This window comes from Cimex lectularius, unplaced genomic scaffold (genome assembly GCF_000648675.2).
Source record: "Cimex lectularius strain Harlan isolate CLEC.00 unplaced genomic scaffold, Clec_2.1 scaffold379, whole genome shotgun sequence".
Lineage (NCBI taxonomy): Eukaryota > Metazoa > Arthropoda > Insecta > Hemiptera > Cimicidae > Cimex > Cimex lectularius.
In genome coordinates, this window is record NW_019394211.1 from 335,353 (window position 1) to 361,375 (window position 26,023).

Consider the following 26,023-nt stretch of genomic DNA (forward strand, 5'->3'; position numbering starts at 1 on the left):
GGTGAAAGCATGGGAGTTGATTCCACCCCATACCATAACAGATTGTCTTTGAAATGGTCAATGAAGCAAAGCGTTCTTCACACACTTTACCTGCCATATGATTTTCACAAACCAAACCAGCACTCACAAAGAGAAGAGCCCTGCATTGTTCAAATGTACAAGCGAGATGCTGATTTTGGAAATGCCTTTCTACTCTAAGCCTCTCCAGGAGTAAAGAACCTGATGCAGGATATCTAGAGATTAGGTCTATTTTGACAGTCTTCTTATGACTGTTTCAGATCTCACCCTTAAATTCTGACCATTCGGAGTTGACTACCTATCAATGAACCTGTTAAATGACAGTTCTTTAGTGCGGCAAGAGCAATAAAACGAACTTCTCTAGCCATCATACATCCCTGTTGACCACTACCTTCTCTTCAATTCTGGTGGCCTTAAACCACTGTTACTAGCTGTACACCATCGTCAGTGGTAAGCAAGACACACCCAGGATTTGGGCTATGTAACTTATGCAATGCTATATCCACCACTGGCCAAAGCATCAACCCAGGTGAAATCTTGACTTAAACCCATGTTTTAAAATGTTTTTTTTTTTTTTTTTTTTTTTAAATTAACTTACTTAACAGTTGGCCCTGAAAAGGAGAAAATTGAACTGATTGCCTTTATTTTTAATTTAAAGAGTATAAAAGGTAAACAGAATTATTAATATTGTTTACATTTTAAGTTAACTGTTAATTTGTATATCTAGTTATTATCGAAAATAAACAAATAAATACAAGTGACCGGTTTTCTCTTTAACTGTACTTTTTCTACTTGTACTCGTGTATTTGTATACATAGTTGAGCTAAATAAATCAGTATTTATAATCAATTTATTTTGTTTTCTGGTTCTGTTTTAATATAAATAATGAATACTTTTTGAGAAAAAATATTTTTTTAAATTTAAACAACTTTGTTTAATTTTCTCCTTCCATTTACTTACTTCCATTGATAACTATATCTGAGGAATTTACTGTCTAATTTTGAACAGACTTGGTACACAAAAAGAGTAAAAGTAAATCGAAGCAAACGCTCGATGCAAAGTAAATCAGGCCAGAGGGGGAGTGTCATGTCGCAGCCGAGAATATAGGCAGGGGAATGTATTTCAGCTACCTAAAATCAGTCCCAAAAAGGTTAAGGCAAACACTGTAAAAAAGTCTTTATCTCTAAGACCTCCATGTACAACTCTGAACTTATTTCCTATTTCTACGGAACTATTTTTTTAAAGTAATGTATTTGTATCTAAAGTTTCATTTAATGTGAAATATGATGTTTTAAATTAGACTTGTTTAAATAGACTTATAATGAGTTAAATTTTTAAGTGTTTTTAAACTGTGTAATGGATTTAAAAAGAAAATAGTTTGTTTAATGAAACTGTTAATTCAATTTAGAAGTTTAAGAAAGCAATAAATACACCAAAAACATACACCATTAATAAAAATCAATTGTCTCAGAATATGCCTGTTAGTTTGACATGCTCAAGTCAAAATAAGTCATAACATCATGCTTGTAAGTATACAAATAATGTCCACATAATAATACATCTTCTTACACCAGCATACATTTATAATAGAACATTCATTACAATATGATTTAATTTTAATTTTTTTTACTACTAACATTGACATTTATTATTTTATTGTTTTACAAACGAAAAAAAAATATAGAAAAATATAGAAAAACTAATTTAGACTATTAGTTTGTAAATAAAACAATAAATGCTCGTTAATACTTCCAAGCATATTCAATAAAAATATGAATGACAATTTAAACAAAATTTGTCATTCTGTATTGTAGAGATGGAAAGGCTTACATAAGTCTGAAAAGATATACAGTCGGCTCTTGATAATTTGAAGCCCAAGGGACCACAAAATAATTCAAATCATCAGGGGGAAAGAAAGAATTGTTAACAGTTGATACATTTTTAAAAGTTCTTACTGATATCCTTTGTCTAAATGATTTCGAAAGTGACCAGCTCTTAGCATACTTGACAAAACACTGAACACCATACATAACAAACTAGAAAAAAAATCATAGAAACTTTGGGCTGCAAGAAATTAAACAATACGTGGAAATTTAAAGGAACATTACAAAGAAAAAATTTGAATTATAAAGAGGGAAGTGGCTTAATTTTAATATATAGAATGCTCTCTCTTCCCCTGCTATGAAAAATATTTTGTATTAATGAGTGTATCAAAATGTACAGAATTTTTTTGATTTACCAAAGACCTACTGAGGAGTTCATATTAATCAAGAAATTTGAATTATCAAGTTTCGAATTAACAAGAGTCGACTATATACAAGTAAACATGTAATAGAAGCAATTGTTTCAAGGTAGATGCATAGATGCAATCATTCTTTATATCAGTCCAAACAATGAAAAAGAGCCACGATGCAGTACATTCTTATTAAATAAGATGTCGAACCAATTGAAGTCGTACTTACTCTGACCGAAGCCTAACACGCCGTACACTTCTAAATACATGTCTCTTTTACTCGTGTCTTGAGTGCCGTTGACGACGATGGTTTTGTCACTCGACCAGATTGAGAGCCAGAAGCTCGAACCAATGGAAAACCCTTGGAATATAATGTTGAGGATTATCGTCGCCGACGTAAGGAACGGCCCGATCGACTTGAGATAGTGCTTATACACCTCCCATTTAACCTGTCATTTTAAATTTGATGTAACGACCTGTAGTGAATTTTTTAAAGTGCATTACTTACTCCTCCAATTTCTGCCTTTTCATCCTCTATCAGCTTGTCGGTGGCTTTACTGGGATCGACGATGTTATTGCTACCTGTTGATGATTTCCGCCTACAAATATAACTTCTTTAATAGAAATTAAGGATTTTTTAATTATTTCTAGAGTTATTTTACCTTGTTAAAGAATTGACAGAGCTTGTCTCGCTGCTTGATGATTTCTGCCGGGAAATCTGTTTCTGGACTTCAGGATTTCCTTCCAACAGCTGTTTTTTAATGTCCTCATCAATTTCTACGAAATTATATAAACTTTTTAACATGGCATCTTATTATTTTATTTTTAATAAATTACCTTCTTCGTTATCAATTTCCTGCAGGTGAGTCGTCAAAAACTCAGCAAAAGCGCCCTTTTTATTCAAAAGCTCTTTATATGTTCCCATTTCAGATATAGAGCCATCCTTGAGTACAATTATAAAATCGACCTCAGGTAAAAATGTAATGCTATGTGTGACAAACAGCCTAGTCTAAAGATAAAATCGTTCATTATAACTTTGTTAAAAATATAAACAAACAAATAAATTACTTTATTATGAAGTATTCCTTTTGGTCCGATGACACTATCAAAAATATGCTTTCCAACATGACTGTCTACGGCACTTAAAGGATCATCGAGAAAGTAAACATCAGAATCATAGTAGACAGCCCGAGCTAAGCTAACTCTTTGTTTTTGTCCTCCGCTCAAATTAATACCCTAGTAAAAAGAAAATTATATTAAAACAAAAGTTAGAAACGTTTTTCACCATTTTATAAAATGTTTGTTTTGCAACAGAAAAAAACTGCTTTTTATTATAATGATTTATATTCTATATTTATTTATACTCAATATTTTACAAATTTTAATTAACAAATTATAAAAGTTATCGACATGTTATCAGTTTACAAATTCTTAATTTTGTCATTACCGATTATTTTTTTTTTTTTATTCTCACCAGATTTGGTCGGTCAGACATGTTTCGGCATTTTGCCATCTTAAATGTGTCTGTCTAACCGGTGAGAATATACAGACTCAACTGCTGACATGTACCTGATGACCAACCTAGCAAGGATAGGCAGACCAAAATATCGGTAACGACCAAATTTCAGGTTTGACACCCTGTAGATAACAGAATCTCACAAACTCTCAATTTTAAAAATCCTGATGTTAAAAGAAAAAAATATTGTTTTATCTAATTGTTTTCAAAAAAATAATTGTAAATCGAATTGTTAAATGGTTTCACTATCGACATCGGTTGGTCTGGCAAACAAAATAAACAAAAATCAAGAGACCAAGATGCTCAGAGGTCTCACACAACTTAAAAACAAACAAATATAATATTATCATTATTACAATTAATTAAGATTTTTAGTTGAGATAAAAAAGTCAATGGCACGTGCGGGATTCGAACCCACGATCTTCGGCTAGATACGCCGCTGGCCGCTGCTCTACCACTTGAGCTATTGTCACCTCGATCCACTTGGATACCAACTTCCTATCTCAACCCCACCTTTTGAATTTTCCCTCCTTTTTGCCATTTTTCAAATGTCGTGTAATCGCCGAGAATCCAATGCGATAACACAAGATTTGAAAAATGGCAAAAAAGGGGGAAAATTCAAAAGGTGGGGTTGAGATGGGAAGTTAGTCTCTAGTAGAGATCTCACACAACTTAAAAACAAACAAATATAATATTATCATTATTACAATTAATTAAGATTTTTAGTTGAGATAAAAAAGTCAATGGCACGAGCGGGATTCGAACCCACGATCTTCGGCTAGATTTATCGCATTGGATTCTCGGCGATTACACGACATTTGAAAAATGGCAAAAAGGAGGGAAAATTCAAAAGGTGGGGTTGAGATAGGAAGGCGATGTCCAAGTGGATCGAGGTGACGATAGCTCAAGTGGTAGAGCAGCGGCGTATCTAGCCGAAGATCGTGGGTTCGAATCCCGCTCGTGCCATTGACGTTTTTATCTCAACTAAAAACCTTAATTAATTGTAATATATTAATTGGTCAAGCAGACCACGAAATTAGTGAATTATCATTATTATTATCCCACCCAAATATTATTATTTATCTAAAAGACTTACTCCCAGATTTGACTCTCAAAACTTAATTCCTAACAATTAATTTAGATTTCGACCTCTCCATTCAAGCACTGCTACTCCAAGCACAATATCCTCCGTTCTAGAAAACAAACGCTGGACTTTGTGGAAGTATTCGACTAAATGTGGCACACCGGCCTTCTAAAACGCATTCTCCCTCATACCTACTATCTCATCCAGAAGTCCTTTTTCTAGGATCAATGGTTTAAAGTGAGAATCGGCACTGATTTTTCATCACGACAATCAAAGCTGCGTTCCACAAGGAAGAAACCTAAGCCTACTCCTCTTCACCATCAACACTGCTGATATAGTTTGGGGAAGTCTCCATGGTTTTGGGGGTGTGGTCTTTAATAAGAATTGTACCTTTGAGGATCATTATTCATACATGGGTACACAGAAACATGGGTTTCACTAAACTTATGACGTTTGACTTTACAAGTGTTTATGTAAAAAAAAATATTGTATCAGTCTTTGGTTAGGATAATTCTTGAATTCAGTGATTTAATTTTATCTCCTTATTAAAAAACCCATTCAAAAGTTACCAAATATCGAATGTTTAAATCTGGCCTTAACTTCACAACATATTCTGTGACCCTAGACGTATTGAATATTGACTCGCTGTCACTCATCACTGTGCTGCTTTTTTCGCTATTTGGATTAAATTGTTTTATTGATGCTCTAGAAATTCTATCACAACTCAGTTTACGGATGCCTAGCCAGAGTGTGCGAGTGACTGAACTGTTTTGCATTTCCTCTTTCAGAACCAATCTCTCAACCACAAAATGTGTTTATAGAATTGCCCATTCTTTGAACACGTCATGCATTGATCTATTTAACAGTCAGATGGCCTTTAAAAGAAAGATTTTTTAGTTTTTAAGGAATAATATGGATGTTACCTTGAGCTGCAATGAATTTTGATTTTTCTTATTTCTAAACTGCTCAAAAATGAATATTGCCAATTTTGTAGTATTTACTTTCCCTAGCATTTTTATTTGATTTTTATTATAAATTGCATTAAAATGTATTATAAATGATTTTGTTTTTTACTGAAGAAAAATTTAATTAAGGGATTTTGAAAAATAATAAAATTAAAGGTTTTAACTCCATAATTAATTGGACACAATAAATTATTTTTTTTTTAACAATTAATACTGAGTCCTCTGTTAGCCAAAACCTCTGTGCACCTGTTAGGCATACTGTTATGAAGGTTGTCACTAATTTCGTAAGGAATTTCACTCCATAGATGTTGCAACACCACACTCAGTTGTTGCAGGTCAACTGGCTGCGGATGGCGATCAAGAAGCCTTTTCTGCAACGCCTCCCACATGACCCCAAGGATTAACATTAGCTTGTTTTTGCTTATATTTTCTATTTTGTTTTATCCAACTAGCAAGAATATATCGGTTAATTTAATTAAAATTAATAGAATAAGAATAAATTGCATACATCCCTATTCATTTTTGAGCAGCTGATTTGTTTGTTGTTATCGTATTTGTTTATTTTTTATATACTGTTTTACCTAATGTATTATTATTACTATTATTATATTCTGACTGTTCTATTTTGGGGGACACTTCCCTGTTTTTACTATGTAATAAATGAATAAATGAAAGGATGTTTAGTGACTGGGAGTTTTGTGGCCCTGAAAAGGGCCGGAGTTGTGTAGAGATGCCATGATGATGATGATATAGGGCCGAAACCGTGTGAGTGGCACCATTGGTTGTGGTGTGTGACAGAGTAAACCGTTCACTGAGGTCCGGGGGGCCGTGAGTCGGTTGACTCCACAGAGGCCGAAGGTACTGGAGTCCAGCAATTAGTCGAGAGCAGCGTTTTAGCGTTTATAGCCAAGTCGGCTGTTTAGAAGGCGAGATCAGGCTAATGCTCTGAGTACTCTTGCTGTCGTTGACGGTGTTCCATTAGTGATAGCTCATCGGGCTGACGAGTTTGGTGTAGTTGAGTATTAGTGATGTTCGAGACCTCATCAGCTGACGAGTATGCTTCCAGCGGGGTATTGCCCCTGCTTATATATGGAAGAGCTCTACTCTGATTGGATGAAGAGTGGAGGGCGAGAATATTCCATAAATCGTAGTGGCATCAAGCGGTATTGTGGAAACTAATTATTGGCCACTAGAGATGAATTCTTATCCTATAACACAATTCACAACCTAGAGAATGACACCACAACCTTATCAACACTTCAATCCTATCCTAACCACAGAAGCAATCCAACAACACCTGAACCTCATAATCGACCGGTGCAATCAGTGGTGGATCAGGTTGAATGAGCAAAAAAGCCAACAAGGTACTCAAACATCAAACCTGCCCACTAGTGTGCATAAACAACAAGGTAAGATTACCAAGTCCTCAACCATGGGCTCTAGTTAGCAGACTTACATGATATCCACATACAAGATTAAAATAACAAGAACTTAACAAAGATATGGACTACTCAGATGCCAACTGGGACCAAAATCAACACTAAATATACGTAACAGACTAACCACTTACAAAACACTCATTAGATCGATTTGGACTTATGGAGTAGAACTGTGGCGCTTAGCCAAATTCTCCAACATCCAACAAATTCAACCCTTTCCATCTAAAGTTCTTCATCTTACCCTCATTACTCCCTTCTATGTCACTAATCGAATGATCCATAAGATCTGGAAATCTTATTTGTAAAGGATCTGATTAAAGGTCTTTGCCCACTAGAATGTACCATACTAGGACCGTGTCAGGCACAAAATAAAACACTCCGGTCACTACTATGTCCACTGCAACGGATGAACCGCGTTCTATACCCATATGTAACGCGTATATAAAAACGTTTCATAGCCGTCCTGCTTCAGTCACTGTCGTACATTTCTTTTTTAAAAACACGTCGTTTGTGAACTTTTGTTTTCTTGTGTGGAGTGAATTTGTTAAATAAAGTATGGTTATTAGAAAATTATCTATACGAGAATTGGCCTTGATTGCCATTATTTTGGATGAGGAAGAGGAAAAAAAACACTAGATGTTGTAAATTGTATAAAAAACTGTACGTAATTTTTTTTTTTTTTTTACCTAGGTCATATGTTTTGCCAACGTCACCAGGTAGTTATATTCAGCCTTAGGAGAAACATTTTGGATTTGGGAAACTGAGCCTGACTATTCAAATATTTAATTTCAAAATCCAATTTTAAAGTCAAATGGGAAATTTTATCTGTGTTTTAGTTAACTCCAATTCTTTAAAACGGACCAAATATGATGTATGATTAACATTTTTAATAAAAAAAATAAAAATAAAAAAATTACGAACATATTCTATTAGTTGTTCATCCTCCATTTTTATTAAGACCCAAACACTCACAATACAATAGAACACAAACACAGATCTCTTCGTCAAATGCAAAGAACTTGTGTGGAACCGAACAGCAACACAGTAGGCCAATGCGCACAACGGATCGATGCCTGCAAAATATTCTCAGCAGCCGATTTTTGACTGAACCGTGCACGGCATGGTACAGTGTTGGCCGGTGACGGAACGGTGTAGTGGGCATTTTCTAATACTAAATGATGTAAAGAATATTTATTTGCATGTGTCGGTACAATTACAGTCCTAGTATGATACGTTCTGGTGGGCAAAGACCTTTAAACATGCATCTTCAATTTTCACTCTAAACTAATCTTTCACCCTAACCCATTATCCTAAATTCTTTCAACGTCTCCACTTTTATAATCCTCCATGCTATTTAAACGATGGCCTCATGACCTTCCATCTTAATCCACCCAATTAAATAAAAAAGATTTCCAGTGTCTCCTGTTCTGACAGATTTGAATGTAACTTACTATTTGCATATTTTTAAACAGAGAGCAAAAAATAAAATTGAATACATAAAAAACAATATTACTCAAGTTCTGTAAAAATAGAATAAACAAAAATGTGCAGTCGTTACCAAACAGTAACATAATTTATGAACATAAATTCCAATTCTGGTCTATCTGTACTTGATTTTGTCTGTTAGGCAAGTTTGGGCAAATTGCCATCTACAGTGGTTGGTGTTATTTTGTTCCAATTAGCACATTTGTAAAGAGTCAACAGTGTCAGCATTATTTCATCTAAAGGCTTTTTTGACAGATGTGTCCCAGCTGGCAAAATCAGTCCCATCACCGAAGGTGGCAAAATGTTGTAACGTTTCATACAAAAATAGGTAGACCTCAACACAATAGTGTAATTTTACTGAATCTAAATCATCAATGATAGGCACAATGTTCAATAAAAATAACTGATTCTCAGTTCTTAGAGTATGTCGTATGTCTTAGAATGTGCTAAAAAATCCTTTTGTAAAAAACCTTTGAATTGATTGATAAAATAATTTCTTACCTTTTCACCAATTTCAGTCTTGTCACCACCAGGCAACATTTCAAAGTCTGGCTTCAGTGCACAAGCCTCAACTACTTTATGATATAGCTTGTTGTTAAGGGGTTTACCAAATAATATGTTATCTTGAAGCGTGGCATTTTGAATCCAAGCGATTTGCGATACATATGCAAAAGTGCCCTGAAACAAAAAAATAACACCGTTAGGCATTTTCTTGAAGAGACGAGCCACCATTTTACAATATGTACCTTTGTATTAACTCTGCCGCTTATTTTTTCCATTTCACCGAGGAAAGCCGAGAGAAGCGATGATTTTCCCGAACCCACCGCCCCGACAACGGCGACGAGTGACTTGGGTTTGATCTTGATGTTGATGTTTTTCAAAATTGCAGGATCATCCGCTCCCCACTTGAACGAACCGTCTTCCATGAGTAAAGGTTCCTCTGTTAACAAATTAAATTTTAAAATTTAAGAATGAAAAATTAAAAGCAAACAATGACTTCAATTAACCCATTCTAGAACGAGCCAATATACCTTTCCCCATACATGGACATTGTTCCAGAACAATGCACTGCTTCTCAACAAGACCCCCATATCTTGTTGTAGGGTATTAGCTTTTTATTTTTGTCCCCCCCCCCAAATGAGTGGATTTGACAGGCTTTTTGTATCTTTTTCAATTTGAACAAATTTTGGACTTTTTTAAAGATTTTTTTTACCCATATAGTTGTTTTTTATTATATTATTTGATTTAATTATTTTTCTAAAATAATACTTTTTATTTTAAGGTAAGTACAGCACCTCAAAGGCATTTCTTTGTTCATTTCTTTGGCCTTTTGTTCCTTCATGGTTTTTTGTTTGGTATATTTTTAAATTAATCGTGAATAACTATCAAATATGTATTTTGTAAATAATTTATAAATAATTGTTAATAAGCAGTAAATGTGGAAATAATTTCTGAATTTAATAAACTAAATAACTGTAAAATTTTTTTAACACACATTCAGATTTTATTCTAATGTTACGTTTTAAAAACATATTTTATTTGCAGGTAAGTGGCTACTCAGATTACTAATTTTATCAGGTGCTTTTACAGCTCAAATGCAACAAAAAAGTCGTATGACCCATGGTCTGATTCTCAACCCTTTCGCAGATATTCAACATTTCGTTTTTAACTATCTATGGTTTTCGTCATAAATCTACTTGTAGCTCTTGAACTATTTATTTTTTGGGAAATCCAAAATAAGCGTTGAAATCTGCATTAAAATACCTTTAAAAAGGCACCTTTCTAATACTTTCAATTTAATATTTTTGTTAAAAAAAAACAAAAAAAACTGCTAAATTTAAAATTGTAAAATGAAACTAAATTTGCTACCTCATTGGAAAAATTCTCATTAGAGCTTGCCAAATTTCATAAAAACTTGTCAGTTTAACATGCTTTCTAGCGGTATACCCTTTTCTTTAATTACATCAAACCAAAATGAAGAAATTTTATTTTCAATGGAAAAAGCGGTAATGGTGTGAAAAAGTGGGGATGTGGTTACTTTACTAAACTAAATATTCAATTAAACTTTTATCCCGGTCAAAATTTATTTCCCAACTTTAACTTAACAAAAAAGCATAAAAATAAAGAAAAATTAAACAAATCACAAAAAAAGACAATAAACATAGTGAACAACAAAAGTGGAAAAATTGGACAAAACACATATACACACAATTTTTTTTTTGGCGTTATGATCTGTGCATATTAGCCATGGCGACAATTCTTATATATGTGTTCAAATTGGGGGGGTTATCGTGAAAAAAGGGCCAGGGGCGACGGTGGGAATCGAACCCACGACCGCGGCGTGAGAGTCTCTCATGCTAACCACTCGGCTACCGCAGTCCCCCCAAAAATTATAAATAAAATAGCAAAAAGTTGCAAAAACGGAAATCGCTTGTTTAATATATGTGGTGATTAGTGACCAGAAAACAAAGGCTTTGAGCCTTAAGGTGATCCCAATAAAGATCAAAACGTTGGCACGATAAAGAAAATGTTTTTCTAAAACCGTCACACACCAGACCACATCTCACGATTTCTGAATAGTTTTTCATTATATTTTTAAATTTAAAATTTTCACTAAAAAATATAAATGTTTTAAACAAAAAATTGATTTAAAATAGCATGTTGCCAATTAATTATTTATTAATAACGCATTGCAATTATTGATTCATGTCAAGAAATTGCTGATTGCAATTGTTATGTAGCTTATAGGAATAAAATATCTAATTTGAAAAGAATTTCAAATAGCTTTAACTTAATAAAAAAGAAAAATTCAAAAATACAACAGCAGACATCATGAATAACCAAATTACATTGAATTTTTCATTTTGTGTTCAAAAATCAAATTCAGGGCCTCAGATACTTCCTCCCGATTCTCATATCGGATGGCTTCCTACATGCTCTCTGTATGGAATTGCAAACTTTACTAAGTGGGACACATCAGGTAACGTTTTTCTACCAACTGGAATCAACATCCATCAACCCCACACCTGTGGCCTATTCTTAATCGGATGAGGATTCTTTTTCAAAATGAATTCTGTTATAAAATTAATTTCTCAAGGGGGATCAGTTTTTCACTTTCATCATTCATTAATCAATATAATGTATATATTAATATATATATTTAAATATATATTGCATGTACGAATGTAAAAATTAATTAAAAATGTTCAATATAAATATATTACAAATCCAAGACATTGGGTGCTTAATTTTAATTGCGTTACCAGGTAGTGCATCGGTTGAGTTATGTTAGGAATGGTCGGGGTTTTATTAACAGGCTTCAATAATCAATATGCTGATCATACATACCAGGTTTGTCATCGTGAGTGATGGAATCAGGATCAAGTTCTTCGCTGTTCATAAACTTGTTAATACGCTTGACTGAAACACTTGCCTATAATAAAAAGATATAAACAATAACTAAAATTTAAATTTAAGATATTTGTAATTTCACTCATAAATTGTGATTACTTAAACTTGTTATTTGTTAAATATTACACATATTTTAATTGGATTAGCATTAGCATCATGCTGTCATGCATTTTCTTGCTTTTATTTTAAGTTGTTACGTGTTTATATTAATATATAAAATTACATTTATGTCTAAATGTGAAATGCATATTAAAATTAATACAAGTTAAATTGTTAAGTGCCCATAAATATAAATTGCATTATATAATTTTTTTTGCTGTTTGTAAGTTGCTTACATTTATCAAATATGTAACCGTGCATAATAATTATCCTAGATGATATCAATTCTAATGCAACATTGCTGGTAGTTTCATATTAATAAAAATAGGTATACTTACTTGAATAGCATTGCTGATCATCATTGGAAGCATCGATAGCGGAAATCTTAAAATATTGAAGAGCGAAAGTGAAACGAATGCTTTTTTAGAGTCCAAGATGTTTTCATCCGAGAGGACGAAAACAGCGAATGTGACTAATGATACCTGCAAACCACCTCCACCGTCAAACAAGCTGATCAAGGTCAAGAATAAACAAAAGTGCAAAAATAATTTGGAAAGGATCTGAATTGCTCGTCTTCAGATTTTCACCAGACATGCTAAAAAGCAAGTTTTTGAGTTTGTTTTTATGTTAGTTGCTGCCTCTGTTCCTTCGCTTTACACTTTACGCTTTTACCATTTCTCACCTCGACACAGGCGACAAGAACCATCGGTAGCATAGTGAGTGGAATTCGCATTATATTGAAAAGGGCAAGTGCAACAAAGGCTTTTGAGGCATCTAAAATGTTGTTGTCATCACTGATGATGTACACTGTGAAGGTCATTGCTGACACCTGTTCTCAGTACGCATTTGTAAAAATGTTATTTCAAAATTTAACTTTTAAGATAGTTATTAATATTTAAATTCCAAATAAAATATAAAATCTATGCACAAAACACGAATTCACAATAAATAAATATATGTATTTTTTAATCCTGAAAAATTATTAGAAGAATGTCAGATCAGAAATAATATGATTGAAGATACTTGTCATATTTTTTAAAGATACAAATACAAAATCATCTTATTTTGAAAAATGCAAAAAGAAATTAAAGCAATTTTTTTTAGATAAGATTTAAAAAAAAATACAAATAAAAAAGGTTTTAAACGATTTTTAACACAATAATTAATTAGAAAATTTCTAATTAATTTAAAAAATATAATATATAAAAATAAAACAAACAAAAGATTCATTGAAATATAAAAATTAAGAATTTTTACCAAGAATGGGGCGCAGGCCCAAATGAACGAGGTAGTAGCATTAAAATATGCTGCTTGTTTCAGTACTTTAACTTCTTTCTCTCGAATCCTTAAAACTTGTTTTTCAAAACTCGGTTCCCAAGCGTATAATTTAAGAACCTGAAATTTTCAAATTTTACAATATTTGCAAATAATTACATCAAATGTTGAGCATACCTTTATTCCAGACAGAATTTCGTTCATCATCTTAACCCTTTCGTCTTTATTCTTCATCTGTTTGATTTGAAGCGATTTAACTCTGTTTGCTATAAATCCATTTACCGGTATCATGATTATCATCACTGCCAAACCAGCAAGTACCGATGGACCTGAAATAAGAAAATTATGTTTTTTAAAGCCGTTTTATTTAATTAATAGTACAATAAATTAACCAAGAGTTTCCCAGAGAAAATAAAGTGCAAGCGCAATCTGCAAAGGCGCCGACCAGATCATGTTCAAGTATGTAATCAAATCCATGAAACGTTGAGCATCAACAGACATTAGATTTACAATTTCTCCGACTGTTGACTCTTTCCTTGCCGAATTTGACAACCTCAGTGCCTGGAAAATTTTTAAAAATTAAGTATCTGGTAACAGCAATTGCAATTGGAGAAAAACAATATACATACTTTTCTATAAATGGCAGATATAAGTGCGGTTCTTATCCTTAGACCGATGAGCATCATTTTTTTGAAATATTGAGACAGCAATAGGGTCTGCAATGTTGCTGTCAGCAGTAAGGCAGTGGCATACAGATAACCCCTCCACTGAGGCTCGTCTACTTCAACGAAAGTAATCAGCAACCTAAAAATTTTTTTAAAAAAACAGCACATTTAACTTATTATTTTTAAGTTTAAATTTGATATTGTACTTTAAGATTTGAGGGCTGATGAATGAAAGCAGATCCTGTCCAAGCTTTAAAAGGGCTCCAAAGAAAAATGTGGGTCCGAAGCATTTGCACAGACAAGGGAGAATTGATGAATGCTTCGGCTGAGTTTTTTCAATACCGACAACTTCAACAGTGTTGTTCGCTTTTTCAAAAGCAGCAGATTTATGAACCTCAGCTAATCTGAAAACAAAGCATCAGAAACAAAGTCAAGTGAGAAACTTTTATTAAATAAGTATAAAATTTTATCTTTTATCTTTCAGTTTACAAATAAAAATTTTAATTTCTTTGGCTTACTTGGCATTCTTTTGAACAGAAGCGTTCCAGTATTTGTCAAATTTGGGGACAACCTCGCTTGCCATGTCTTCAAAATTCATGCTCCAAAGATCACTATTTTCCAGCGGCTTTCTGAAACCGAGGAAGGCGAAGCTGTCGAACCAACCAAAAATGAGCTTTGAAGCAAATGACGCACTATACTCTGGACAGGGTTTCTGTAAAATTTAATTAATTTTTTAATTTTGTACTTTTTGAAATATTAAACTGCTCTTACATCCACAACTGGATATTCACTGTACTTTGGCTCGGCATCGACAAAAAAGTTAAGAATGAATGACGCAAATACAAAAGTAAAATAAACGGCATAAGTAATGTCGATAAGAATATAATCATCCTGAAAATAATTTGTAATTAATTTAGCATTTGAGTTTCATTTTTATTTCAACTTTTACCTTCGTAACAAATTTTCTAATAACTGTACTGAGCTGTGGGAGGCCTAAAATAACTAAAAGAGTCCACATTAAAAACACCAGGCCAGACGTCCTGATGCCTTTTATCCTGTGAGTTACAACTAAGGTGATAGAAAATATCTAAAAAAACAAAAAAAATTATAAATTCATCCCTTCCTAGTAATAATGAATAAAACATACTAAAAAATTAACTTACCATCAAAATTATTTTGATTAAGGACGTGTACAAGTCCACAGGAAAGACAAGGCCGTCATCAGTTTTGAGAAGAATGTAAATAACATCTATGACACCTACTAAAATTATGCAGGAACAAAGTACCTAAATTTTATTTTTATAAAAATCAACTTTTGCCCATATTATAAATTCATAAAGTATGTATAACTTAAAAAAATTACTATTTTTGTTATGTTGAGCTTGTTCCATGGTATGTTCCCAGTTTTGCTGGTGATAATTTCATAAATATCAAACGCAGCAAAAATGATGACAAATAAAAAAGGCACCCAGACTGCTAAGGTTTTTTCAAAGCATAGAGTTAAATTTGGTGAATCCGTGTTCCATGTTACATTGACATCCTGAAGAATTTTTTTTTTAAATAAATAAAAAATTGCATAAAAATACTACATTAATTATAATTAAAATCAATCTATATGAATTATTATATTAACAATTTTGCCAAGTATCAACTCATTTCTTATATTTTCTTCTTCTTTAATTTGCACTATTTCAAAGAGGAAATGAAATAACGTTTTATAATTGTTTGTCCTTAGATAATTTATTTTTTCAAAAAATTTTCATATCATTTTTCATCTGGTTTAAATCAAAGCAAAAAAGATAAATTTAACTATCTGAGAGCAAACAACCTTATGAAACGATAACCATTTTAGGTTTGTGTTATTATTATTTAAATGTGCAATAAAAACTAATTTAGTTATATATTTTTAAAAATAATTTTGTTTTTTACGTACATATTCAAATTTTTGGAAATAGAATTATATCTTTCTCCTGCTAAAAAAATGTATAAAATAAAAATGCAATTTTTTAAATTATTAAGTAATTATACAAGCATAATTATATTTATGTAATTGGAAAATTGAAAAAGAGATAAATTAAAAATTTAAAACTTTATTTGAAATAATTTAATTTTTAAATTTTCAAAAGTAATATTACGTCAATCTCGTGATAAAATATTTTTCAACCATCTAAAAGAATGCACCACACCATATCTCCATTCCAATTTAAGGCTGCAATTACATTTGGACAAAGAGGAATTTAGTTTTTGCTATTTCGTTCTAATCGAAACGAGAACGTTCTCTCTCAGAATCTCATGCCACGGTCGTGGGTTCGATTCCCACCGTCGCCTCTGGCCCTTTTTTCTCGATAACCCCCAATTTGAACAACATATATAAGAATTCGTCATGGCTAATATGCAAAGATCATAAGGCCAATTTAAAAAAATAAATAAATAAATAAAAAAAAATAAAATAAAATAAAAAATATAAAAAAAACGTTCTCTCTCTCTCCTTGCCAAGTCCAAATTTTTTTTAAGTATGTGGTGTTTAGTGACCGTTAGTTAATGATTATTTGGAGATCGTGAGATGAGGTCTGGTGTGACGTAAGTTTTAAAAAACATTTTCTTTATCGTGCCAACGTTTCGATCTTTATTGAGATAATCTTCAGGGCTCAAAGGGTTTGTTTTTGTGTAGATGTGTCATTCTTGTGTGTCACAGAAAACCTACGTCACATAGACCGCATCTCACAATCTCCAAATAATCATTTTTGTTAAGCACATCCATAAATTTTTATTTCACTTTATCCCCTGTCCTTCCACCAATATCCCCAATATTCAACTTTAGGAAAATGTTTAGTGTAGTATTGCTATCGCACAGAATCAAAAGTAAATTTTGCATGAGTGTATGTATTTCCATTATTTATTTAACCTTTTAAAGCATTTACTTTGAATTTTGAAATGGCATCCTTAATATTTGAAAATTTTTCACTATAGTCATTAGTTTCTAACCAGGAAAATAAAACAGTATAGTAGAGAGTTGGCCATTTTCTATTTTCAAAATTATTAATTAATGTTAAAATAAACATAAATGAGTAAAAGACTTATAAACTAAAGTGGCAAGGGTGCCAAACCCAGTCGAATGCTTTTGTAATGTCCAGAAATACGGCTGAGCAATATTGTTGTTTTCTAGAGCCTAAAAAATGTTGTCGACTATTCTGAAGCACTGCTGAACAGTAGAATGGAGGGATCAGAATTCAATCTGATGGTTTGGAATTAAGTTTTCAATGTCGAATATGGGAATTAAGTCTTTTAAGGAGAAGACTTTCAAAGCTTTTTGATAAAATATGAAGGAAGCATATTGACTCAAAAATAAAACAATCTATAAAGGAATAAAATAGGACACCAACAAAATAAAGAATAACTAAAATAATGTGAATGAAACAAGACAAGTATGATCATCTCTGTATTTAAAGGTAAACAACAAACCGTTTCTACTTTTCAAACAGTGTAAAAACTAAATATTGCACTTTAAAGTTGATCTGAGTCCACTGTGGGATGTCTGTCATTTTATCAACCAAAATACAATAACTTCAGGGATGGTAATTTTAATAATCAATTTAAAACCAAAATAAAACGTGTTTTTGGCACAGGATGCTGAAATGTCTTAACACAAAGTAATCATCTTTAATCCACCTCCTATTGGTGAAGTAAAAGTAAAACAAATAATTCATAATTAGATAAATTAAGAAGATAGAAAGGAGAGTAACTTTCTGTTGATTCTTGTTTTCATTTTTCATTATGATTTTTACAACTGTGATTTTTAAGCAAATGGGATAACAAAACAGTGACAATCGAGCATAATTCACTTGATAGAAGTCACCCAAAAGTGACACTCCCTCACATTGAGTCAATCAATCTCTCAACAGATCTCTCGGCCAAAACTGCTTCAAACTAAACGTTGGATTTCCAGGAATGTTAGGACAAGAAAGGTGTTTGACAAATGGATTGCGCTGATCGTTTACATTTTTGTGGAAATTTTTGTACTGAGATTTAATTATATCAATTACAAATGGGATTTGGAAGTCATTTTGAAACTTGAGATAGTTTGGTATTTTTCTTGGATTGGATTTTGTAAGAATTCAATTTTTTCGTTGAACCCCAAACTTCAATTCCATATGTCATATCAGCAACGGAGGGTCTTTTAAATGGTGAGTTTGTTAGTAAGGTGTAAGTTACATTTAAGGCCAAGTAATCCAAGTTGTAGTCTGTAACATCAGTTGTTGATTCAAGTCTAAAACTTTAAAATACAATTTTATTTATAGAATAAATCAAACTTAAGCTATCCTCATGTGCCACAAAGATACATGGTGACTCCTTTAAGCCATTGCTTTGCAACTTACTTGACAGAAGAGGAAAAGTACAAAAAATATAGATATGCTTCTAAATCGCGATGAACTTGCTTGACAATTTGAAATTTGTTTGTATGTAAAAAGTCAAATAGGAATTTATATCTATAGATTTTAAGATGAACTACAAATCATTTACCCTTGTCAAACAAGAGTTGAATATAATTACTGTTCCACAAATTAACCCATGATTAGTTGATAGGCGATTGAAGGTCAACAGTCTTGTCAATTAGAACACAATTATTTTATACCAACGAAGTATAAAACTGTAAAATGTGCATAATATTAACCCAAATTAGGCTAACTTCACCAACAAAAAGTTATCTAATGATTCTTTGAAGTCATTTTTTTTCAGCAGAAGCTTTGAAAAAAAGAGGGAAATGTGAAAACAACAAAGGTGTGCTCTTCGTAATTAATAAAATTACTAGTATTCATATTTCTAGCAAAAAGAGTAAATTGTAAATATGTAGAAAACAAAAATACTGTATTGATAGAGTAATCAAAGGAAAGTTAGACATTTCTCTGACTGAAAATTTATTATTGGGACAAATTGGAAATTGAATCTACAACTGCAGGGTCTATGAGCTAAGAGTGCAATCATCTACTGAGGTCCCCATGTAAAATGGACTTTTATACGGAACAATGATCAAATAAATAATCATAAGTTACATAATCACACATGGAGGACATTAATTTGTGACGGTATCTTAGGGCAGATAGAAACAAATATAATATAAATAAATAGCATTGTAAAACTCCATGGCCATTCATCATAAATAGTACAAACGTATAGTCATTGCAAAATACAAAAACAAAGAAAATGTTTTTTGAATTTCTAGTTATTTCCAATCATCCACATCAAATTATGTAATCACACTTTACAGGTTTATTATCGAATTATTTTGCAACATTGGATCAGCAGACTGAGAAACAAATATAATTAAGTAAAAGCCCCTCCCCATCACCAAAAAATTAAAACTACTGGCTACTGTTACTATAAATTCTGTACTTATATTATTTTCAACCAAGAAAAACAAGTACAAACCTATAAAGTTAACAACATTAATTGATAAAGTTATTATTGACTTTTTTCGAAAGAGAAATCTCTTGTGATATTAGCTTTAATAGTTTTTTTTTATAGTTTTTACTTTTTGTTCAAATCAAGGCTTTATTTTTTACTTTTGATAGGATGTTTGAGAACTTCAATTCTCTTACTCCTCTTTTTTTACATACATTTCAGACCTATTATTAATTTTATCTATATCCTAGTGTTATGATCTCATACAGTGATTATGTAAATTTTGCTTATGAAGATTCACTTGAACAAACTGATATTCTAAAAATAAAGAAGTTTTATTTTTCTGCACAATCATAAAGTCCACATCTTTTTTTAAAGAGTACGTTTTGCTAATTTGCCTTTAACAGTTTGTATCCAATCAAAAATAATATTTATGTATTTTTAAAGAGTGTTGAAAGCATATATTTGCGCACATTATCTTGCTGATTAATGTCAGACAAAAATTGATTTTATTGTTCCTGTGGTACAGATGGCGTCAAAAACACATGAAGGAAGTCCATTGATTGTCTTGTAATAATATTTGGTCCGTTTTAAAGGAACAGAGATAAATAAAACACAGATAAAAATCTCACAATTGTGTTTACAATTATATTTTGTAAATAAATCTTTGAATAGTTAATATATTCTTTGTTGGTTTCCTCTAAGGCTTCTTTCTAACATTCTGGTGGTTTGATTTTTTTAAGTTGTACCATTTTTAAGTTTCAAATTTGTTTGTGTGGTGGTTTTAAGTGAAACAGATTCGGCTAAAATCATAGCATTGTTGAAAGATGGAAGAAGTCAAATATATGTGGTCAATGAGCTTAACATTCCCAGAACAACAGAAGGGTCTTCCATCGTTACAAAGATGATTGCTCAAAAAGGCATGGATGAGGTCGCCATCAGGACACATCTCAAAGAGATGATCGTTTTATTGTTTAGAATGTACTCTGTAATCTACATTCTACCAACGTTGAGATCAAACAACACGTTAGAAATGTTAATGTTTACGCACTGTAACATACAAACTTCGGATACTGGAATATGTGCGAGAAGAAGGCAAACAACAGCTCGGTTAAGTTTCACAGGAAATCTCATCAATTGGTCTGAACAAGATTTGACTAAAATATTGTTTTCGGATGAGTCAAGGTTTGGTTTAGGTCTTCTGACGGCCGAGAGAGAAGTTTGAAGAATCACTGTAGAGTGATATATACCCAGAACATTTTCACTCCGGAGAAGCTATGGTTTGGGCAGCCATTTCTATGGACGGTCGCTATGGACTTTATCTTCATCGAGGGTTCCCTAACAGCTGCACAATACATTGAAGAAGTGTTATCAGAAAAAGTTGTTCCTTGTATGTCACTAATTGACGACGGTTTTATTTTTATGTATCACAATGCAAGGCCCCACATGACTAGGATTGTTGGTGACTACTTTGAACCGACTTCAATTCAATTTGTAGAAGCCAGTATGTAGTCCCGACTTAAACCCTACCGAACACTTTTGGGACAAGTGTCAAAGAGGGTAAAAAGTCACCCAGTGATGCCAGATTAACAGGAATTAGGAATAGTGCTGTCCGAAGAGTATGAAAATACTCCACAGCTCTACATTCAAGGCCTAATAAAATCGATGTCATGTCGAATGCAAGCAGTAATCAATGCAAGATGAGGAGGAAATACTCCGTACTGAATTTTCTTCGTTGTTTCGATAGCAATATTTTTGGTAAAATTGTTTTACTCAGTTTGATATGTTATATTTTTCTTTAAAAATATTCAGTAAACAAAAAAAATTATAATTATTGTATTTACGTTTATTTGGTGATTGTGATTTGCGGCCTTGTGTGATGTAGGTTTAGAAAAACATTTTCTTTACTGTGCCAACGTTTCTATCTTTTTTATGTCATCTTAAGGGCCTGGGATTTACATTGTTTGGATTATACAAATACACGTAAGATGTTAAAATTAATTAGTTCAATAATGTACGAAATATAGACATTTTAAATTATTCAATTCACGTGTTTGTAAAATCCAAACTTGTTTGTAAATCCTAGGCCCTGAAGATGATCTAAATAAAGATCAAAATGTTAGCACAATAAAGAAAATGTTTTTCTAAACTTACATCACCCAAGACTGCATCACATGATCTCCAAATAATCATTCATTAATGGTCACTAAATACGACACATTATTTACTTAAGAAGAAAAAAAACTGATGGTGGCCAAATTTTTTTGCCTCCCACTATACCTAACTATAGTAGGTGGTATATCCAATGATACCCTATTAGTGGGATTGAAGTGAGGAGGAAGAAACAGCAACTCATGTATCTTCAAATGCGAAACAACTGCTCAACGGAAACATAACCTGGGATACAAAAAAAACCAAGGGAAAGGAATTTTAGCAATAACAATCCTTAAAGGATCGAGTCGATTGCACTGAACTAAGGTACTAGGAAAGTAAATAAAGCCCGAAGGATGCAGTGCTTGGGGAACAAAAAAAGTGTTGTATTTAGTGACCGTTAATTTATGATTATTTGAAGATTGTGCAATGCGGTCTTGTGTGATACGTTAAGAAAAACATTTTCTTTGTTGTGCCAACATTTCGATCTTTATTAAAATCATCTTCAGGGCCTGGGATTTACAAACAATGTTTGGATTGCAGAAATTCAATGATGTATGCAATATAGAAATTTTAGGTTCATTCAAAGTATGTTTTCTGTGTGGTTGTGTGTCTTGTTGGGTGTGCATATACAAACATATATATACGAAAAACATTTATATCTTACTAACATACAACCATGACACATCTACACATAAAACACATACTTTGAATGAGTACAAATACTTTGAACAAAGCCTAAAATTTGTATATTGTATACATCATTGTATTTGTATAATCGAAACAATGTTTGTAAATCCCAGGCCCTGAAGATGATCTAAATAAAGATTGAAACATTGGCACAATAAAGAAACTGATTTTCTACACCTACATCACACAAGACTGCATCTCACGATCCCCAAATAATAATAAAAATTTTAAAAAAAGCTTCCTACAGCAAAAACAAGCATATCGATTTTTTTTATCTTTATGCAAAGCTAGTATTCCTAAGCAATGACCTCGAGTCATTATGTAACTTTTTGGCACATGAAGATTGCTTCATTTTGGTTAATATGCTATTTATCAATGTACTTTTTTATCATTTTTTGTTAATCTGATGATAATTATGTGAATTATGAATTTTGCATGTGAGAATTGTTGAACCTCTATTGTTTATTATTTGTAATTGTTGCTTCTGTAACTTGTTGACAATTGACCTCTTGGTTATTTTGGTAGCCAAAAAAAAGTGCTACAATTACCATGGAATGTTTTTGTTTTTAAATGGAAAATAATCAGTTTTGTAATTTTTAATGTGTGTATAGAAAGGGACGATATCGAGAAGTTATAACCGGCGTTAACCTACTTGAAATGGTGGCCCGGTGTCTGATCTCGATTCATCGTTGGAAAAATCGCGTTCTCACAAAAAAAAGCAACTCATTCTCACTCACCCAAAATTCGGATCCACAGAAGTGGCGCAGGCCGTTGGCGGCTTCCATCTGTGGCGTTACTCGGCTGTCGAGGGCGAACGACTTCTCGGCGACTGCCAGTTACTCGGAGCTCGGCCGACGACGGCTACAACCTCCTCTTCTCTCCTCCCTGAAAAGAAAAAAGGCACAAATTTACCCGTTTTTCATGCCGGGCTGACGACGGCCGCCGCGACCTTCCCAAACGGCAGAAACACCCCACTTTCCACACTTCCACAAAACTACAAAACGTCCTCTATTACATCCGCCTGCCTTTTCGATTAACGGCGATCGTAAAGGTTTTTCTACCTTTTTTTTTATTTCCAACAATCGATCTGTAATACTTGGCCGTTCCAGTCCTAAGCCGGTTCTCGTTTTTTTGACGGGTTCAAAATGAGTGGAAAACATTTTTTGGAAGATCCGACCATCATGACAAATAACCTTCTCTTAAAGGTAAAGAAAAAACATTATTTACCGTTTAATTTCTTAACCCTGCCATTCCTTTACTTTTGTATTTTAGTATTTATTTGTACGAATCTCTCTACAAACATTGTCTCAAAAATTTTTGAATATTTGGCCTTTAATTACAGATGAATACTCTGTTAAGCACTACTTTCATAGCTCAAGCTATTGTCACTCTTCTCACAATATTACAAATCAAAAATACATTATGTATCCCAATAATGTCGCTTATATCGAAATAAACACGAAAATGTCAAATGTGTTAGTTTTAAAACTCCCGTTCACCCATTTTTATTTATCTATTGAATATTTAAAGTATCTTGAGCCCTTTTTTTCTTTATCTTTCACGGCGTTCTTATCAAATATCAACCTGGTGCCCATCTTGGCCTTCTAGTATTTTAATTGTTTTTCATCCATTTAGGATGTCATAAACATCGAATTTTTGCATAATTAATCTTTAATCAATTTATTTTTTCATTTTTCCCCTATATAAATTTATAAGACTAGATTCTTTGGATTTTCACAGTTCTTTCAATCTGTCGTTCGCTTTTAACTATTCCGTTGTTTTGGCGGTTTATTTGGCTTTTTGGTTGATTAAGAATGTTTTATTTTTCTCGAGATTTCATGTCTTTGATATTTAAAAAAAACTGAATATTTTTTGTTCTGTTAGTCAGTCATTAATATTTTATCAATCAGGTGCCACCTTCTATCATTACTATTTCATTTTACGTGCTGCAGGGGGTTATTCGAATTACTGGAATTACTGAGGATGTTAAAAATACTTGTATGAAAAAAAAGTCAACAGAACAGTGCATTATTATTTGTATACACTCATTCGCTTTCTTTCTCACTCTCATTCATTCATTCACTCACCCATCCATTCACACAACCGCTCTCACACACATTCATTCTCTCCCTCTCTCACTCACTCTCACAAACCTTAAACCCATTAGAATAAATATACAGGGTGTCTCAGAAATGGTTTTTTTTTTTTTTTTTTTTTTTTTTTTTTTTTTTTTTTTTTTTTTTTTTTTTTTTTTTTGGGAAGACGGTACATCTTATTTGCAACAATTTCCAACATACAGTCCCTATGCCTATCTTCAGTCCATGACGAGTGAGGATTCTTTGTTAGTTTTTCCATTGAAGCGTTACCTTACTTGAGAAAAACACAACTATTCAGCAGGATTCAGCATTAAATTTCCTTTTTTTTTTTTTGTCTTTTTTTCTATATTTCCATCAGAAATGATTTTCAATTAAGAACCTTAATAAATGCTCAAATTTGAAAAATACCGCAAAGTTTGGTTTTTAAGAAACAATGTATAATTGCCTGAAACATTGTATAATGTATGCCCTTGTATTGTTATTATTGAGGAATTTACCGTCTTCTTGGGTACAATCGACCTTTTTGTACACTATAGTATTTTCTTTTAAATATTGTAGACTTAGTTATTTTTAATAATGCTGTTGAAATTTTGTGCTTATATGTACATGATATACATATATCGTATTCGTTCATTAAAAATCATCTTTTACTGATGATTAAAGTAACTTAAAAAAGGTTTAAATATTACAGCAAAATCAAACATTTATCAAAATTGGAAAAATTTAAACGCAATGTTGAGGTTTTAATTTTCTCTTTGGCATTAGTTATTATCAATCTGGTCATCTTTATTGTCTTCTTGTGTGCAATCCGCATTTTTAAATACAACGAATTTTTCTTTATCCAAAGGTTTTGATTATTACTTGCATCGCTCTTTTAATGCTTTTGAGGATTAAACACTTATTTTCATCAGTTTATGTTTTTCTCTCGCTGTGGTTGTTATCAATCTGGTTTTACACCGACTTGTGTAAATCCGTTTTTTTTTGTACATAACAGTTCTTAGCTTTTTTTATATTTTTATAAACTGATTCATACCTTACAAGTTTTTGTTATTTATATTTTATTATTTTAATTAATTGCTGATATTTGGTGTTTTCTTTAGCAGCCTTTATCAATCTGATGCTCTTCTTAAGAGTTTATATACAATTTTTTGTTTTTCTAGTTTTTATTATGACTTAATCAATTATACAGCTTTTAAGGATAAAACACTTTTTTTTATAATACTGTTGAAATATTGTTTTTTTCTGTAGAGGTCATCTTGTCAATCTAGTATTTCTTTAGCGACTTGTGAATTTTTTTTTGATATTTAAATTTTATTTTTTGAACTAATGTGTGATATTTGATGTTTTGTTTAGCAGTTGTTATCAATCTGGTGTTCGAATGTATATACAGATTTTGGTTGTTCTAATTTTTATTGTTACTCACGTCCATTGTATAACTTTTAAGGAAGAAAACTTTCTTTTCATCGTGCTGTTTAAATTTTTGTGTATTGTCTCTA

At 32.2% G+C, this 26,023-nt stretch overlaps 1 protein-coding gene across 6 annotated transcripts in view; it reads right to left on the reverse strand.

The window, feature by feature from the left end:
• Window positions 1-23,577, reverse strand: part of LOC106667036 (multidrug resistance-associated protein 1) — a 40,007-nt gene extending 16,430 nt beyond the window's left edge. For 3 of the 6 annotated variants that reach the window (XM_014394641.2, XM_014394639.2, XM_014394640.2), the window contains exons 1-20: window positions 23,169-23,577; window positions 15,554-15,730; window positions 15,354-15,476; window positions 15,140-15,277; window positions 14,962-15,081; window positions 14,709-14,902; window positions 14,397-14,594; window positions 14,155-14,329; window positions 13,918-14,086; window positions 13,703-13,854; window positions 13,508-13,645; window positions 12,589-12,732; window positions 12,089-12,173; window positions 9,487-9,680; window positions 9,242-9,418; window positions 3,320-3,487; window positions 3,089-3,260; window positions 2,914-3,028; window positions 2,760-2,850; window positions 2,481-2,700 (exon numbers count right to left, since the gene is read on the reverse strand). In XM_014394641.2, coding sequence (XP_014250127.1) covers window positions 2,481-2,700; window positions 2,760-2,850; window positions 2,914-3,028; window positions 3,089-3,260; window positions 3,320-3,487; window positions 9,242-9,418; window positions 9,487-9,680; window positions 12,089-12,173; window positions 12,589-12,732; window positions 13,508-13,645; window positions 13,703-13,854; window positions 13,918-14,086; window positions 14,155-14,329; window positions 14,397-14,594; window positions 14,709-14,902; window positions 14,962-15,081; window positions 15,140-15,277; window positions 15,354-15,476; window positions 15,554-15,730; window positions 23,169-23,216 — 2,998 coding nt within the window. In that variant the 5' untranslated portion in view covers window positions 23,217-23,577. Of the gene's footprint in view, window positions 1-2,480; window positions 2,701-2,759; window positions 2,851-2,913; window positions 3,029-3,088; window positions 3,261-3,319; window positions 3,488-9,241; window positions 9,419-9,486; window positions 9,681-12,088; window positions 12,174-12,588; window positions 12,733-12,932; window positions 13,080-13,507; window positions 13,646-13,702; window positions 13,855-13,917; window positions 14,087-14,154; window positions 14,330-14,396; window positions 14,595-14,708; window positions 14,903-14,961; window positions 15,082-15,139; window positions 15,278-15,353; window positions 15,477-15,553; window positions 15,731-23,168 lie in introns of all 6 variants that reach the window. The other 3 variants (XM_014394637.2, XM_014394632.2, XM_014394636.2) reach the window with 1 other exon arrangement.
• Window positions 23,578-26,023: the final 2,446 nt, after the last annotated feature.